Raw genomic sequence first — 18813 nt, forward strand, 5'->3', positions numbered from 1 at the left:
AATAGTCCAAAACCTGTTTATTTCAGTATAAAAATGAACTGTTACAGAGTCTGTGTAGTGGTCCATTAATCTAGAAAAGATATGATAAACACACGGTTTCTATGTGTGTAGTTCATATGTAGAGACGGCAGTGGAAAATGACACATACCTATAGAGCTTAATTTACAGACAGAAATCGCAGTAAAATTAAACACCAGCCTTCAGTTTAGAGCTGAACACAAATGTATGACAGATAATGTGAGAAGTCTGGTTCAGAGTGAACTCTCTCTTTTATAACGTGTATCACATTTATAGCTCTGTCTTACATCATTCTACAAAGTGATCAGGAACAATCTCCACTGACAGTGACCTTGGTTTGCAGTTAATCATGTCATGAACCTGAAGAGAAAAGGTAAGACTGTCAGACTCATAGCCTAGTTGCTCCAGAGAGGTGTGCAAAGAATGACATACATTCAGGTTAGCTTCCTGAGCTAACATAAATCACCAACACATAACCTCTACTGACCTCACTCCACCTCCTCCTTCACAGACATTTTCACCTTTCTATTACACATTTTTTGAATGTTCTTGTTTATTCCCTCTCCCTCCACCTTTATCTTGACCTTCTCCTCCTCCTCCTGTTTCAGAGAGTGTGTTTCTTTCAGCTTCTGGAACTTCTTCAGGTCAGAACAGAACAACACCTGAGAGAGTGACAGTCAAGCTCCATTGACATCAATGCATGATTTATTGAAAGTTCAAGTTACCGGTGTTTCAAGTTGGATGGATGGATAGATTAGAGAAAGAGAGTGAGAGTGAGAGAGAGCAGAGAGAGGAAGTGAACAGATGAGTGGATGGATTCTGACCACCAGTTATTTTTCTCACCGAGTGTGCCCAACCAGCATAAGGACCCCATAGCTGCTTGAAGAAGTCCCCTGTGCAGAAACAAAATCAGTCAATTAGTGATTGGTAATATTCAGAAGGACACTGTTAAAGCCTGTTAAACACCTCCTTGTACCGTGAATCCTCACCTATTTGACGGTGGACCTTGTCTGTGAGGCTCTTCTGCCCGTTGCCCGCCGCAAAACTGTAGTCTCGTTTTGCGATTTGCCACACGTGTGTATCCACAGGCACAACACAGGCCTTTTCCAGAGACATCAGACACACACAGTCTGCCACCTACAAGGGGAACCCAGGTAACACTTTCTATGCCTGTGTATAATAAATGTATAATCAACCTGGTCTCAGAGCATTTAGTATTATTCTGTATGCAAATCCGAGACACTTCGTTTAATATGATACGTTAAGTTTCATATGGAATGTATTCATTTGTGGATGTGAATCATTCATTTCGTATATGTTACAAATTACAAATCGTATTATGTTACAAATTTGCAAAACGGACAATATGTTAAGAATTTGAAAAACTTGTTGTGAATTTGCTAAATGTATGATATGTTACGAATTCTAGCTAGGTGGTTAGCATTAGCGAGCTGGCTAAAGTTAGCGAGGGTTAAGTTTAAGAGTTAGGTTAAAGGGTTAAGGTTAGGGGAAGGTTTAGCTAACATGCTATGTACTGTCGGTGCAAATTAGCTAAAAAGTAGTAAGCTGTTGAAAAGTTGCTAATTAGATACAATTCTAGAGTTGTCCATGATCAGATTCGTTTCGCTATACATCCACCCTAAGTAACTATCCGTCTTATGTAACCATACCAAACGTAACATATCATACAAATTTGAGTGTCCCGGATTTACATTTACTATGTTATGTCTACATTTACTATGTTATGCACCCTTAATTGTCCTGAAGGGTTGAGGCATACCTTGGGGCCTACCCCGGGCAGGGTGCGCAGTGCGTCACGTGCCTGCAGGTAGGGGACACTGCGGAGCCCCTGGAGCCAATGGGGCCCACCGTGAGAGTCCAGGATCTGTCTGGCACTCTGCTGCAGGAACCTGGCCCTGTACCCAAACCCCAGGTCCCTCAGACAAGCCTCCACACTGTTGTCTGTCAATCAGATCCCAGAGGACATGTGAAAACATTTGAAAAAACAAAGGATTTGAAAAAGAGAGATAGACAGATGTCAGACAATCAGCCAGAGTAGTGTTGGTGGTAGTGGAGGTGGAACCTGCGAGTGCATGCAGGGAGGGGAAGTCGTGGTAGCTGGTCTGGTCCAGCTGACACAGAGGGGTGCCCAAGGACTGGCACAGCCTCTCCACCATGCCCTGGATACGAGAGATGTGGTTGTTAGAGGTGCAGATGAAGGAGAACAGGCACTCTGTGGGGTCCTGACGCAGCATACGCACACCTGGGGGAGAGACAGAACACACACACTGTAAAGTATTAAACGCACATGCACGCACACACACACACACACACACACACACACACACACACACGGAAGAGACATAATAGATACAGACACAGTATTAAAAACACGGACCAACTTACCTGTGAAGATCTTGGCAATGCTGTTAAAGTGTGGGTCGGCTGCTCCCCAATCTCTGTACAGATCCCCCAGCTTCACCTTCAGCTGGAAATAATCATTCAGCAGCTCTTCCTCCTTCCTGTCTGGGTCAGGGGTCACAGCCACTGGCTCCCCCTCTTCTTCCTCCTTCACCTCTATCACTCCCTTTGATCTTTTCCCTGACCCCTTTGACCCCTGGAGCAGGGAACCTGCACTCCGCTTCCTCTTATCCGCTCCTATGGTGTTGGGGCTATTGTATGTGTGGTACCATAGTGTGTCGTCTGTCTGGGTGAGAGTCCACACTCGTCCCCCCATCACTCCGGTCCAGTGGCCATCCCCTGTCTCTCGCCAGCTGGCAGGGAAAAGAGGGTGGGACGACAGAGGGTTAGGATAAATGGTTTGAGAGGTAGTGAGTGAATTAGAGATCATTTCAATACTTGCTAATGCCTTTGGCAGAGCCCTGGTTCATGTAACATATGGCCTGCCAATGCTCTATAAAATCAGCAAAGCTGTGGTCAAAGGAACTCACCGGAAGCTCTGTCCGCAGCCTAGTGTGAGGTCCAAACGGAGCTCTGATCGTGAGCAGGCCAGGGAGCGCCATGACTTGGTCCCTGCCGACAGCAATGCATGCTGGGACATAGTGCTGGATCACTCACCACATACTGTAGTATCAGAGATATCTGATGAGATGGATAGTGGAGGCCATGAACTCTTTGAAATAAGGGTTCTTCGCCTATTCCCATAGGAGAACTATTCTCCTATGGGGACAGCAGAAGAACCCTTTTAGGTCATAGATGGCACCTTTTTATCTAAGAGTGTAGCAACAAAATAAAATAAAATGCTATTTGTCACAATTTGTAAACAACAAACTAACAGTGAAAGGCTTACTCACAGGCCCTTCCCAACAATGCAGAGAAAAAGGATAAATAATAGAATAAATACACAATGAGTAAGGATAACTTGGCTATTACACGGGGTACCAGTATCGAGTCCATGTGCAGGGGTATGAGGTAATTGAGGTACATACATATAGGTAGAGTATAGGCAACAGGACAGATAATAAACAGTAGCAGCAGAGTATGTGATGAGTCAAAAGAGTTTGTGCAAAAAGGGTCAATGCAGATAGTTAAACAGTTAACCAATAGCTACCTGGACTAAATATTTAGCAGTTTTATGGCTTGGGGGTAGAAGTTGTTCAGGGTTCTGTTGGTTCTAGACTTGGTGCATCGGTATCGGTTGTCGTGCGGTAGCAGAGAGAACAGTCTATGACTTGGGTCATCTTCTGACACCGCCTGGTATAGAGGTCCTGAATGGCAGGGAGCTCTGCCCCAGTGATGTACTGGGCCATACACACTACTCTCTGTAGCTCCTTGTGGTCCAATGCCAAGCAGTTGCCATACCAAGTGGTGATGCAGCCAGTCAAGATGCTCTCGATAGTGCAGCTGTAGAACTTTGAGGATCTAAAAGTCCATGCCGAATCTTTTTAGCCTCCTGAGGGGGAAAAGGATTTGTCATGCCTTCTTTACAACTGTGTTGGTGTGTGTGGACCATGATAATTCCTTAGTGATGTGGACACCGAGGAACTTGAAGCTCTCGACCCGCTCCACTACAGATGAGTCTATGTGGATGGAGCCGTGCTCGACCCTCCGTTTCCTGTAGTCCACGATCAGCTCCTTTGTCTTGCTGACAGTGAGGGAGAGTTTGTTGTCCTCACTGACCTCCTCCCTATAGGCTGTCTCACTGTCAGTGGTGATCAAACCAACCACCGCTTGTTGTCAGCAAACTTAATTGTACGTGGCCACGCAGTCATGGGTGAACAGGGAGTACAGGAGGGGACTAAGCATGCACCCTTGCAGGGCCCCCGTGTTGAGGGTTAGCATGGCGGATGTGTGTTGCCTACCATCACCACCTGGGGGGCGGCCTGTCAGGAAGTCCAGGACCCAGTTGAAGAGGGAGGTGTTCTGTCCCAGAGCTTGGAGGGCACTATGGTGTTGAACACTGAGCTGTAGTCAATGAACAGCATTCTCACCTAGGTGTTATTTTTGTCCAGGTGGGAAAGGGCAGTGTGGAGTGCAATAGAGATTGCGTAATATGTGGATCTGTTGGTACGGTATGCGAATTGGAGTGGGTCCAGGGTGTCTGGGATGACAATGGTGTTGATGTGAGCCACGACCAGCCTTTCAAAGCACTTCATGGTTACAGATTTGAATGCTACGGGGCGATAGTCATTTAGAGAGGTTACCTTGGCGTTCTTGGGCACAGGGACTATGGTGGTCTGCTTGAAACATGTAGGTATTACAAACTGGGTCACGGAGAGGTTGAAAATGTCAGTGAAAACAATTGACAGCTGGTCAGTGCATGCTCTGAGTAAGCGTCCTGGTAATCCGTCTGGCCTCGTGGCCTTGTGAATGTTAACCTGTTTAAAGGTCTTACTCACATTGGCTAAGGAGAGCAAGATCACACAGTCATCCGGAACAGCTGGTGCTCTCATGCATGGTTCAGTGTTGCTTGCCTCGAAGCGAGCATAGAATATAGCTCGTCTGGTAGGCTTGCGTGACTGGGCAGCTCGCGGCTGGGTTTCCCTTTGTTTCCCTGCCACATCTGAGTATCAGAGCTGGCGTAGTAGATTTGATCTTAGTCCTGTATTGACGTTTTGACGGTTTGATAGCTCGTCAGTCGTAGTAGGATTTCTTATAAGCGTCCGGACAGGTATCTCACTCCTTGAAAGCGGCAGCTCTAGCCTTTAGCTCAGTGTGGGTGTTGCCTGTAACCCATTGCTTCTGGTTGGGATATGTACGTACAGTCACTGTGGGGACAACGTCATCAATGAACTTATTAATGAAGCCGGTGACTGATGTGGTATACTCCTCAATGTTATCGGATGAATCCCGGAAGATATTAGTCTGTGCTAGCGAAACAGTCCTGTAGCTTAGCATCCATTTCATTGGACCACTTCCGTATTGAGCGCATTACTGGTAATTACTGTTTGAGTTTTTGCTTGTAAGCAGGAATCAGGATGATAGAGTTATGGTCGGATTTGCCAAATGGAGGGTGAGGGAGAGTTTTGTCTGCATTTCTAAGTGTGGAGTAAAGGTGATCTAGAGTTTTTTCGCCTCTAGTTGCACAGGTGACATGCTAGTAAAAATGAGGAAAGACAAATTTCAGTTTTCCTGCATTAAAATCACTGGCCACTAGGAGTGCCGCCTCTGGATGTACATTTGCTTGTTTGCTTATGGCCCCATATAGCTCGTTGAGTGCGGTCTTACTGCCAGCTTTGGTTTGTGGTGGTAAATACAAAGCTACAAAAACTATAGATGAAAGCTCTTGGTAAATAGTATGGTCTGCAGCTTATCATGAGGTATTCTAAGGTGAGTAAAACCTCAAGACTTAACAATAGAGATCCCGCACCAGCTGTTGATAACAAAGGGACACACACCTCCCCCTTAACCGAAGCTGCCATTCAGTCTTTACGATGCATAGAAAAACAGCTAGGTGTGTCTAGGTGTGTCCATGTCCTTATTCAGCCACAACTCCCTACAGTCCTTCAGGTCTTGTTGATAGGATAGTCTTGAACTGAGCTCGTCAGTTGGTGCTCTAGTGATTGTAGCTACGTTCGCCAATATAACGGAGGGCAGAGGCTAATTATTTACTCACCGACATAGTCTTGTCACGTCAATGATAGAGAAATCACATCTTTGACTCAATGCATACAAAGTGCACACCACCATCATCAGTTTTCCATACAATAAAAACAGTGGAGTTAAAATCAGAATGAATCTTGGATTGGCCAGTGTGGGTGAAAATACAGCACTTGAAGAAAGAGGAAATTCAGAATATATGTATAATTATTTAACTACAGGTACCATAGATGTGAGTGAAATAGCTGTAAGTAGCAGTAGAAGTATTGTTATCCATTAGTTTACTCCAATTAGGGTATGGATGTCAGGGTAGAGGGAAAAAAGTATGGAGAAAATAATAAAAATACATTATGCAAACAATTAAATTGGTAGGACCTACAATCTGTCTGCAACAAGAAAGCTGATCTACCCCCCCCCCCCCCCCAAAAAAAACTAACAAAAAACAACCCTAAATCAAAATACAAGTGGATTATTATAAAGATTGTGTACACATTACAGACACTAATCAATTAGTCATGTATCTGATTGATGTTGGTAACATGCTGACCAGACCAGACACGTCACATGCGCGAATGTTGCAAAATAAATTTAGAAATCCATGTTAGTCAATTATTGCGCCAACGAGCATCTGTGTTGCCAAGGGCTAAAATAGAAGTCATTCCTATTACTAACGCAGATCGCGCTGCAAGTCCTGCCTCTCCCATCTCCTCATTGGTTTATAGAAACAGGTACCCACTTGCCATCTCCTCATTGGTTATACCCACGTGGGTGATTGAAAGACAAATTGTTTTGCCGGTCGTCGAGGTAATACTATGAGAGTTTAGATGCCAATCACCATATAAGTTCAAAGATGAAAAAGCCTGGAAGGAGGAGAGATGACTAGAAACGATTCGGTTGACCGTTTTATGTGTGGATTAATTGTCTGAGTAGAGGACCTTGTGCATTTCAGGTAAAATAACAACTCAATGTTTATATCCCAGGACAAATTAGCTAGCAACAGCAAGCTAGCTAAATAGGACAAATTAGCTAGCATGTGCAAGCTAGCTAGCTAAATTGCCATACATGTTTGATGCTTTTCGACCTGTCCCCAAATTAATGTAAATGGTTCAGAGTTTGTTTTGATATTTTAACCTGCGTGTCGTGATCGCGTTTGGTGTGGGGGGACAAAATAAATGTATGCACGATGGTGCACGCACGCAGCCGGGTTTGTGTTCCGTGTAAGAATTAATCTGTCAGTAACGTTAGCTAGTTAACTTTTAAAAAATTACAAATATTTCACCTTTATTTAACCAGATAGGCCAGTTGAGAACAAGTTCTCATTTGCAACTGCGACCTGGCCAAGATAAAGCAAAGCAGTGCGACACAAACAACAACACAGAGTTACACATGGAATAAACAAATGTACAGTCAATAATACAATAGACAAAATCTATATACAGTTTGTGCAAATGAGGTAAGATTAGGTAGGTAAGGCAATAAATAGGCCGTAGTGGCGAAGTAATTACAATTTAGCAATTTAACACTGGAGTGATAGATGTGCAGAAGATGAATGTGCAAGTAGAGATACTGGGGTGCAAAGGAGCAAAAAAACAAACAATATGGGAATGAGGTAGTTGGATGGGCTATTTACAGATGGGCTGTTTACAGGTGCAATGATCTGTGAGCTGCTCTGACAGCTGATGCTTAAAGATAGTGAGGGAGATATGAGTCTCCAGCTTCAGTGATTTTTGCAATTCGTTCCAGCAGCAGAGAACTGGAAGGAAAGGAAGCCAAAGGAGGAATTGGCTTTGGGGGTGACCAGTGAAATATACCTGCTGGAGCGCGTGCTATGGGTGGGTGCCGCTACGGTGACCAGTGAGCTGTGATAAGGCAGGCTTTACCTAGCAAAGACTTATAGATGAACTGGAGCCAGTGTGTTTGGGGACGAATATGAAGCGAGGGCCAGCCCACGATAGCATACAGGTCGCAGTGGTGGGTAGTATATGGGGCTTTGGTGACAAAACGGGTGGCACTGTGATAGATTGTATCCAATTTACTGAGTAGTGTTGGAGGCTATGTTGTAAATGACATCGCTGAAGTCAAGGATCGGTAGGATTCAGACACGGCTAGGCCATCCGGAGAGTGTGCTAAAGCAGTGAATAAAACAAAGTTAGGGAGTAGGCTTCGTTACCTAACGTTACCTAGCTTGCAACTTGTGTAATAACAAAGATAGCTAACGTTAGTGGAATAACGTATTGTAATGAAACAGGCAGGGAGCAGGCCTTGAACCAACAACGTGACTCACACCAGAACATAACAGACCTATTTCTCTCCATATCCCTGGATTCCTACCGCAAACTCTGAACATTTTCATCTGGATCTTCGCAACTAGCTAACCGCAATCCCGGGTGACAACTCCTGGCTAGCGTTTCCATCCACCCCCATCTATCTTCAGAGCTCGTACTGTTAGGTGACCTAAACTGGGACATGCTTAACACCCCGGCCGTCCTACAATCTAAGCTAGATGCCCTCAATCTCAATCTCATACAAATGATCAATGAACCTACCAGGTACAACCTCAAATCCGTAAACACAGGCACCCTCATAGACATCTTCCTGACCAACCTGCCCTCTAAATACACCTCTGCTGTCTTCAACCAGGATTTCAGTGATCACGGCCTCATTGCCTGCGTCCGTAATGGGTCTGTGGTTAAACGACCACCCCTCATCAATGTCAAACGCTCCCTAAAACACTTCAGCGAGCAGGCCTTTCTAATAGACCTGGCCCGGGTATCCTGGAAGGATATTGACCTCATTCCGTCAGTAGAGGATACCTGGTTATTCTTTAAAAGTGTTTTCCTCATCTTAAATAAGCATGCCCCATTAAAAAATTGTAGAACCAGGAACAGATATAGCCCTTGGTTCACTCCAGATCTGTCTGCCCTTGACCAGCACAAAAACATCCTGTGGCGTACCGCATACGCATCAAATAGCCCTCGCGATACTCAACTTTTCATGGAAGTTAGGAACCAGTATACACAGGCAGTTAGGATAGCTTAGGCTAGCTTTTTCAAACAGAAATTTGCATCCTGTAGTACTAACTCAAAAAAGTTCTGGGACACTGTAAAGTCAATGGAGAATAAGAGCACCTCCTCCCAGCTGCCCACTGCTCTGAGGCTGGGAAACACTGTCACCACCGATAAAATCCACCATAATTGAGAATTTCAATAAGCATTTCTCTACGGCTAGCCATGCTTTCCACCTGGCTACCTCTACCCCGGTCAACTGCCCGGCACCCTCCCCAGCAACCCGCCAAAGCCACCACCATTTCTCCACCCAAATCCAGATAGCTGATGTTCTGAAAGAACTGCAAAATCTGGACCCCTACAAATTAGCCAGGCTAGACAATCTGGACCCACTCTTTCTAAAATGATCGGCCGAAATTGTTGCAACCCCTATTACGAGCCTGTTCAACCTCTCTTTCGTATAGTCTGAGATTCCCAAAGATTGGAAAGCTACCACGGTCATCCCCCTCTTCAAAGGGGGTGACACTCTAGAGCCAAACTGCTAGAGACTATATCTATCCTACCCTGTCTTTCTAAGGTCTTCGAAAGCCAAGTTAACAAACAGATTACCGACCATTTCGAATCCCACCGTACCTTCTCCGCTATGCAATCTGGTTTCAGAGCTGGTCATGGGTGCACCTCAGTCACGCTCAAGGTCCTAAACGACATCATAACCGCCATCGATAAGAGACATTACTGTGCAGCCGTATTCATCGACCTGGCCAAGGCTTTCGACTCTGTCAATCACCACATTCTTATTGGCAGACTCGACAGCCTTGGTTTCTCAAATGATTGCCTCGCCTGGTTTACCAACTACTTCTCTGATAGAGTTCAGTGTGTCAAATCGGAGGGCATGTTGTCCGGACCTCTGGCAGTCTCTATGGGGGTGCCACAGGGTTCAATCCTCGGACCGACTCTCTTCTCTCTATACATCAATGATGTTGCTTTTGCTGCTGGTGATTCTCTGATATACCTCTACGCAGACGACACCATTCTGTATACTTCTGGCCCCTCTTTGGACGCTGTGTTAACTAACCTCCAGACGAGCTTCAATGCCATACAACTCTCCTTCCGTGGCCTCCAACTGCTCTTAAACGCAAGTAAAACTAAATGCATGCTATTCAACTGATCACTGCCCGCACCAGCTCGCCCGTCCAGCATCATTACTCTGGACGGCTCTGACTTAGAATACGTGGACAACTACATACCTAGGTGTCTGGTTAGACTGTAAACTCTCCTTCCAGACTCACATTAAGCATCTCCAATCCAAAATTAAATCTAGAATCGGCTTCCTATATCGCAACAAAGCATTATTCACTCGACTTTGGTGATGTCATCTATAAAATAGCATCCAACACTCTACTCAACAAACTGGATGCAGTCTATCACATTGCCATCCGTTTTGTCACCAAAGCCCCATACACTACCCACCATTGCAACCTGTACGCTCTCGTTGGTTGGTCCTCGCTTCATACTCGTCGCCAAACCCACTGGCTACAGGTTATCTACAAATCTCTGCTAGGTAAAGCCCCGCCTTATCTCAGCTCACTGGCCACCATAGCAGCACCCACTCGTAGCACGCGCTCCAGCAGTTATATCTCACTGGTCACCCCCAAAGCCAATTCCTCCTTTGGTCGTCTTTCCTTCCAGTTCTCTGCTGCCAATGACTGGTACGAACTGCAAAAATCTCTGAAGCTGGAGACTCATATCTCCCTCACTAGCTTTAAGCACCAGCTGTCAGAGCAGCTCACAGATCACTGCACCTGTACATAGCCGTAAACAGTAAATAAACTGTAAACAGCCCATCTATCTACCTACCTCATCCCCATACTGTATTTATTTATCTTGCTCCTTTGCACCCCAGTATCTCTACTTGCACATTCATCTTCTGCACATCTACCATTCCAGTGTTTAATTGCTATATTGTAAAACACTTCACCACCATGGCCTATTTATTGCCTTAACTCCCTTATCTTACCTCATTTGCACTCACTGTATATAGACTTTTTGTTTTCTTTTGTTCTACTGTATGTTTTGTTTATTCCATGTGTAACTCTGTGTTGTTGTATGTGTCGAATTGCTATGCTTTTTCTTGGCCAGGTCGCAGTTGCAAATGAAAACTTGTTCTCAACTAGCCTACCTGGTTAAATAAAGGTGAAATAAATAAAAATATAAACTCGACCTTCTAGCCCGAAGTCCAGCGCGCTATCGACTGTGCCCCAAAAGCATGCTCGTGCGGCAGAGTCGATTTCCGCGCTTATAAACCCAGGATCGTTACAGTATACTGATTACTTCGGCTCTTGCTCTGGTAATAACTAGTTAAGTTAGTAGTTAGCTAGCTAGTCTACAGGCTACTAATTAGGTTAGCTCCACATGCTATGAGTCACCTCAAAATCATAGTAGAGTAGCTAACATATTACGCAAATCTAAGTTAAAACCAGCTTGTCATTCCAAGAAGTTATAGCTTCACAATCTTACTTTGAGAGCAGATGTTTACACGTATCTTCAATCCCTGGATGTGTGTGGGCCTATAATGACTTTCCCGGTGTTTGACTGTTGAGAATGGAAAATAAAGATTACGCAGAGTGACCTAACATCTTTGACTAACATAATATATTTGTCACTTCGTTCTTACATTAACAGCCAATTTGACTTCCTAGTTAATATTTCTAATATTATTCTGCGTATTACTGATTTTTTTAGGAATGACTCAAACTTCTCATTTCATTCGTCTACTGTCTGATGCAACCAACCAACACATTTGTGAAACCTCCCCTCCTCAGGAGCCTCCTGAAATCACCACAACCAACGATTGGCTTGTTGAGAGAGCGTAATATAACGTCTTCAACAAACAGCATTCATGATTGGTCCAAAAGACGCGACATGATTGGTTCACATGACTGTCCTTTCATTCTTTCCGTGATTATGAAGTACCCCCGCCCCTATAGACAAATGGTTTTTTGCAACGTGTTTGGCTGTTGTAAATTGTAAAAGATGGCGGATCCGTTGACACTATTCACTTCTATCGGGCTAAGTGAGCAGAAAGCGAAGGAGACTTTGAAAAATGATGCCTTATGTTCTGCCCTAAAGGATGCTATTGCACAGGTATGACTTCAGAGATTGGGAAATTATGAAATCTTGGCAGCTCGGGCGTGGGTAACGTTATATTTGACAGTATTGACAGGATCATAAACCCTCTAACGTTAGCTAGTTTAGTAACGTTAGTCATTTCACTGACTCTTTTTGGCTGTTGCATTTATTTCAGTCAGACAAGTTCATACTTCGATATGAGTCTGAGTGAATACGTACATTCTAACGTATTATTGACAAATCAAGGATAATAGTGAAAGAAAAGACCTGATAGTTCACTGTAAATTTTCACATACACGTGTTATAGGCCTGCCCCTTTTAATTTTCTTTGGAGTCCTCTTTCTAGTGTACCCTGTCATTAGAATTCATCTTACCCTGACTTGACCAGCTAAAAATAACCCGGATTTCCACTGTACTGCACTTGTTCTTGAAAGTAGCAATCCAGACTATTCAATTGACAGCTTTCCTGTCAGTTCATCTCCAGGTCTAGTCTACTCTGGAACTTGGTATTGGCCTAAACACTGGTTTCAATAGTGTTAAGTGGTGTTGACATTTGTAACACTATTTATTCCAACTGGTTGATTTCCAAAGGCCCAGCGGGTGCTTGGGGTGGCAGGAGTGGACAAAGCGACAGGGACCCTCCTGTACACAATGGCCTCTCGTCTTCGAGACCCCAAACGCCTGGGCTTCCTCACAGATCACATCGCTCAACGCAAGATCTGTACAGAGCTGCAACTAGCAGGTACACACACACAAACACACGTTTCCTGACATTGCTGATTAATGTAGTTGACTGTATGTCATCAGCATTTTGTCTCGTGGCCATTCCTCTCTCTCTGTCTCTGTATCTCTCTCTCTGTCTCACACACACAAAGACACTTTGATTTTGGGGTGAACTATCCATAATGTGTCAGACTGTTTAAACATGCTCCTCTCGTCTCTCTAGCTGCTTTGGAGTTTGTGAAGAGCCATCCCCAGGACCCTATCAACCAGCAGGAGTTTGAGTCTTTGTGTGGAGTGGGAGTGGTCATAACACCAGAGCAGATAGAAGACAAGGTGAGGACTTGAGCTTATTTTGACCTGGAAAAACATCTGGCTTTAGCCCTAACTAGAGGGCCCAGAGATGTCCTGTTTACCCATAATGCTGCATGCAATGTTGTCATGTTGTAAACATAGTCTCTGTCCAGTGATGATGATTATTAACAGTTGCTAGGTAGTGTGAGGGGTTTGACTAACAGTGGTATGTTACAGGTGGAAAAAGTGATCAAGAAGCACAAAGACCAGCTGCTGCAGGAGAGGTACCGTTTTAACATGGGACTGCTCATGGGTAAGAATACAGCCCTGATAGAATATTGATTACCTCCTCTGGGACTGGAGGAAATGAATATCTGTGTTGGTAAGGAGGAGAGGATGTGAGTCTCATTGAGAGTGCCTCTGTCTTCACAGGTGAGGCTCGTGGCGGCCTGATGTGGGCTGATGGGAAGATGATCAAAAACGAGGTGGACATGCAGGTGTGTGTAGCAATACATTTATGTTTGTCCTCTGAAGGCATTGTGTATATCAACATATATATACTGTACCTCAGATGTGTGTTTATATTGTGACCCTGTGTTCAATCCTGACCCCGTTCCCTCTCAGGTCCTCCATCTCCTGGGCCCAAAGACAGAGGCTGACCTGGAGAAGAAACCCAAGGTAACATTTAACACAGCTCAACATGGCTATCTATAAAAAAAAATGTGTAATCATATTTCACACACAAAAGTGCAGATAATTTTACTAATGGATCAATCCATTATGTGACTGCATAATCACATAAAATGTACTAAATTAATAACAATATGTGCAGGCTCAGAAGGCTAAGGCTCCAGATGGTGAGGTGAAGGAGGAGCTCACTATGAATGGTAATGACCTGGGGACTCCACATAAAGCTGCTCTGGGTTAAGTGGTCACCCTGTTACAGGGGTGTTGACATACTTTTGTGTGTGTGTGTAGGGGAGTTAAAGATTGAGGGCAGATTGCTGATGGATCAGCTGAGAGGAGTGGCCTTGAATTTCCACAAACCAGGTGAGATGGAGACACACTTCATCCATGACCAATTTAAGTATACTAGCTTGTAACCCCTGGCCTCTGACCTGTTTCTCCAGGAGAGAACTATAAAACAGAGGGCTATGTGGTCACTCCTAAAACCATGGACCTGTTGAAGCAGCATCTGGAGTTCACTGGAGGACAGGTATGGAGATAAGGGAATGTCACAGGTGGGATGACCAGAATGCATTTAAGGTTCATACTGCCTGCAGGTGAAACTGTTGATCACTCACTAATTGATCTCTCTTGGTTTTTCTCTCGCCTCTCTATATTACTGTAGATTCGCACTCGTTTCCCTCCGGAGCCCAACGGTATTCTTCACATTGGTCACGCCAAAGCCATCAACTTTAATTTTGGCTACGCTAAGGTATGACCCTGACACACACTCCACCCACCAGCACCACTCTTAACCACTACCAGAAGGCTAAGTATAGCTTTGGCTACGTTTAGCTTATTGGTAAAGGCTAAGGGTTGATTTTATATGGGGTACTTGACAGAACCCTGACCATAACACAGTATCACAATTGTGTGTTGTCCTCTTTTCCTCTCTCCTTGTCCTCTCTCCCTCAGGCTAACGATGGGATCTGCTACTTGAGGTATGATGACACTAACCCAGAAAAGGAAGAGGAGAAGTACTTCACTGCCATCAAAGACATGGTGGAATGGCTGGGTGAGTGTCCATTGCACAATGTTACCCTAACATCACAACAACACTGGCAAAGCATCCAGAGAATGGTTTAGCACTGACTGGTAATGACATGCCAGTCAACCATAACACATTGCAACATCTGAATGTGTGTGCCTCAGGTTATAAGCCTTATGAAATCACTCATGCCTCCGACAACTTCCAGAGACTTTACGACCTGGCAGTGGACCTCATCCGTAGGTAGGTGACGCTATCTGTGTTTCTCTTTATTCTCATATGTGTGGAACAATTTGCATGTGTGTGTCTGTGTTTGCTCATCTCTCTAGGGGCCATGCCTACGTGTGTCACCAGCGGGGGGAGGAGCTGAAGGGTCACAATCCGCCCCCGTCACCATGGCGAGAGCGTCCTGCTGAGGAGTCATTGGTGCTGTTTGACAGGATGAGGCGGGGCCTGTTCGCTGAGGGAGAGGCCACAGTCAGGATGAAGATAGTGATGGAGGACGGCAAGATGGACCCCGTGGCCTACAGGATCAAATACACAGCCCACCATCGCACTGGGGACGCATGGTAATATACACACACACAGTTGTTTAGCGTTTCTTCTAACAGTTCATTATACTCATCACTGTTCTACCCCCTCCTGACTTTTTTCTTCACAGGTGTATCTATCCTACCTATGACTACACCCACTGTCTGTGTGACTCCATTGAAAACATCACACACTCACTCTGCACCAAGGAGTTCCAGGCCAGGTATGCTGTGTGTTGTAGTTGTTTCTGGGTCAACATTCCTTTAAATTGTTGGTTCTTTAGAACCTTTGATTCTCTTAATATGCTTGTGTGTGTCCTTCAGGCGGTCATCGTATTTCTGGCTGTGTAATGCTCTGGACGTGTACTGCCCTGTGCAGTGGGAATATGGCCGTCTGAACCTCACCTACACCGTGGTCTCCAAGAGGAAGATCATCAAACTGGTGGAGGAAGGAACTGTCAGGTCAGCATTACACACACGTATGGAAATCCTGTTTAAGGCAAAACTATTTGTTTCTATGGCCAAACTGTAGGCTTGGGCAATATACCGTATACCGGGGTATTTTGAAACGGTATGATCCAGCTCAGGGCTCCAGCTATGCATTTGGTTTGCTTACTTGCTAGCTAAGTGGCTAGTTTTCAATATCAAGCTTCTTGGTTACAGCAGAGACATTAAATCCCCTCCTGGATCAAGATCCCTGTTGCTTAAATTGTTTCGTGTTTTTGTTATAGCACCTTGCGTGCACATTCGGTAATAGCGTATGATGGTATGAAAATCTGGATTTCTCCCAACCAAATTATTTGTTTCCAGAGCCAAACTACATTATTTTTGCCAAAGTAACTGTCTGTGTGTGTGAGAGAGACTTCCACTGACGGTTTGTGTTTCGCAGGGACTGGGATGACCCTCGTCTCTTCACTCTGACTGCTCTGAGGAGGAGGGGCTTCCCATCTGAGGCCATCAACAACTTCTGTGCAAAGGTACGAGAGAGGGATCGAGAGATGGTGGAGTAAGCAATACTATTGTTTGAATGTTTTATTCCATCTTGCCAGGTGGGAGTGACTGTTGCCCAGGCAACAATGGAGCCCCACATGTTAGAGTCGTGTGTGAGGGATGTGCTGAATGACCACGCCCCCCGAGCCATGGCCGTCCTGGAGCCCCTCAAAGTCACCATCACCAACCTGCCTGAGGGCATACGGGTATGTAAACACTCACACAATTACTTTTGCTACAAGGATTAGTGCGAATGCGAACCATTTATTTATCTTCTCTCCTAGAATGATGTCCGTGTGCCTGACTTCCCGGCCAATGAGTTCATGGGCAGCCATGTTGTTCCATTTACACGCACCATCTTCATCGAGCAGAGCGACTTTAGAGAGGTAGGTGACAAGTTGTGTGGGTCTTAGTGCGCATGCTCGCAATACAAGGTCTGTGTACATTGTAAGTGTGTGTGTTAACCCTGCTGCTCTCTCACACACAATCTCCCTCTGTAGGTGATGGAGAAGGGCTACAAGCGCCTGACCCCAGATCAGCCAGTAGGCCTGAGGCATGCTGGCTATGTCATCTCTGTACAGAAGGTCATCAAGGTGAGCTGCTTCTCTCAGATTGAAAGACTACAAAAAACAAAGAACCATGTTAAGACTATATACCTACAAACATGCCTGTTTGTCCTGGCAGGATGTTAAAGTCCTCTTTCTGTCCCCCACACCTCATCTGTCCTCTGCCTTTCCTCTCTCTGATTCTCTCACTTTGCTATTATCTTCTGCCTTCTTACTCTGTTTCTCCCTCGCTCTCCATCTCTCTCAGGACGCCCAGGGCAGGGTGGTGGAGTTGGAGGTGTATTGCTGTAGTTCCCATGAGGCTGCAGAGAAACCTAAGGCCTTCATCCACTGGGTCAGCGAGCCCCAGAAGTGTGAAATTCGTCTCTACGAAAGACTGTGAGTCACTGAAGAGGCTTTGCGTGTGTGTCTGTGAGAGAGACACGTCTGTAAATACATCTGTCTGGAATGATTTCTCTCTCGCTGTCAATTATTTATTTTTTTGTCTGTCCACAGATTCCTTCACAAAAATCCTGAGGACCCGTCTGAGGTGCCCGGCGGCTTCCTAAGTGATATCAACCCTGTGAGTGTGTCTAAGTGTTACTGTCATGGACACACACAACCTCCGCACATACACACATGCTGATTTTAAGGAAAGGAGACAAGGAGAGGATGCTTGAGATGCACCCATGTCAAAATGTTTCCTATGTCCTCTCTGTCCCCCAGAACTCCCTGCAAGTGATTGACAGTGCCTTGGTGGACATCTCCGTGAGCAAGGCGAAGGTGTTTGATAAGTTCCAGTTTGAGAGAGTGGGCTACTTCGCACTGGACCCAGACAGCACAGCAGACAAGGTATGGTCCACCAACCAGAAACTGAATAGTTGATTGACACAGGTGGCAAAAAGGAGTGAGAACTGGGGTGTTATTCAATTGTTTACTTTGAAATGTATAATGTCATCTTATGAAGTTGGTGACCTAAGAGAAATTTCCATAGAGCATGAGCCAGAGGGTAACAGCAGCGTTCTTCTCCCTGCAGCTCGTCTTCAACAGAACAGTCACCCTCAAAGAGGATCCTGGGAAGATGTGATTGGGCAGAATGAGATCAAGCTGGACTGCCTGCTTCCCATGAGCCCTCAAACATGTCTGAATCCGAAATCAACCCCTGTCCCCTACACCTGACATGATTTAGATCTGAAAGTATCAATGGGTATAAGCAATGCTCCATCTTGATAGACCTCTGATAGGCTTGTTGGACTTTTTGCCATATTGAATAGACCTATCCAGATCTACAGATGTGCTTAGGAGTCGATTTGAAATCCAGAATAGGGGTTTTCGGGCATCTTTCAATTTAGCATTTGCACAGACTTGGAAACTGTTGCAAGGTACCTCCTTTTGAGGACCACAACTAATTTATAATTGGGGTAATAAGGGTGTTACTGTAAGTTTGTATGATGTAAACCCATCCTGTCAAGCTCTGAGTCCATTGTCAAATGTATCATCATCATCAAGCTTGGCTCTACTGATCTCACACAACATAGATGCTTACAAATGCAACATTTGGTGACACATTTGAGAGGAAACCATGAATAAAACCATGAAAAACAATTGTAAAATAGATATTACAATGTGTCTGAGTCAGTGTTTACCTTGGGTTAATGTAGGTGTGTTTCTTAATCAACTTTAACAGTGAAAGGGAAATACAAAAATTAATTTTAAAAAGCAGTGAAAGGGATGACATTCACTCACTCATGACACAATCCACTCAAAGGCACACTTGCATTGTGGGAAGAACACAGACCACTTTCTGA

At 44.9% G+C, this 18813-nt stretch overlaps 2 protein-coding genes across 5 annotated transcripts; one reads left to right on the plus strand and one right to left on the minus strand.

Annotated features, from left to right (window-relative positions):
• ogg1 (8-oxoguanine DNA glycosylase) lies at nt 1-11893 on the minus strand. Of its 4 annotated transcripts, none has more exons than XM_055932092.1 (9): nt 11758-11892; nt 11601-11675; nt 2970-3102; nt 2425-2792; nt 2102-2281; nt 1799-1980; nt 1008-1155; nt 862-911; nt 1-680 (listed from the first exon to the last, which is right to left on the minus strand). In XM_055932092.1, exons 3-9 carry the CDS (start codon nt 3077-3079, stop codon nt 507-509), a joined length of 1212 nt encoding a protein of 403 aa, XP_055788067.1. In that variant the 5' UTR covers nt 3080-3102; nt 11601-11675; nt 11758-11892; the 3' UTR covers nt 1-506. The 4 variants fall into 4 exon arrangements, with proteins under 4 accessions (XP_055788067.1, XP_055788068.1, XP_055788066.1 ...); XM_055932093.1 differs by having other exon boundaries at nt 2970-3120; XM_055932091.1 differs by having other exon boundaries at nt 2970-3120; nt 11601-11892.
• A 168-nt stretch (nt 11894-12061) lies between these two features.
• On the plus strand, nt 12062-18622 carry qars1 (glutaminyl-tRNA synthetase 1). Its single transcript, XM_055932090.1, has 23 exons — nt 12062-12227; nt 12804-12954; nt 13159-13268; nt 13464-13539; nt 13659-13723; nt 13851-13904; nt 14059-14113; nt 14205-14276; nt 14357-14442; nt 14578-14664; nt 14868-14967; nt 15105-15183; nt 15270-15509; nt 15602-15694; nt 15795-15932; nt 16360-16447; nt 16520-16666; nt 16745-16846; nt 16961-17053; nt 17274-17404; nt 17522-17588; nt 17732-17857; nt 18042-18622. The coding sequence occupies exons 1-23, from the start codon at nt 12117-12119 to the stop codon at nt 18090-18092; spliced, it is 2322 nt and encodes a 773-aa protein (XP_055788065.1). The 5' UTR covers nt 12062-12116; the 3' UTR covers nt 18093-18622.
• The last annotated feature ends 191 nt before the right edge of the window (nt 18623-18813 follow it).

This window comes from Salvelinus fontinalis, chromosome 8 (assembly GCF_029448725.1).
Source record: "Salvelinus fontinalis isolate EN_2023a chromosome 8, ASM2944872v1, whole genome shotgun sequence".
NCBI classification, from domain to species: Eukaryota; Metazoa; Chordata; class Actinopteri; order Salmoniformes; family Salmonidae; genus Salvelinus; species Salvelinus fontinalis.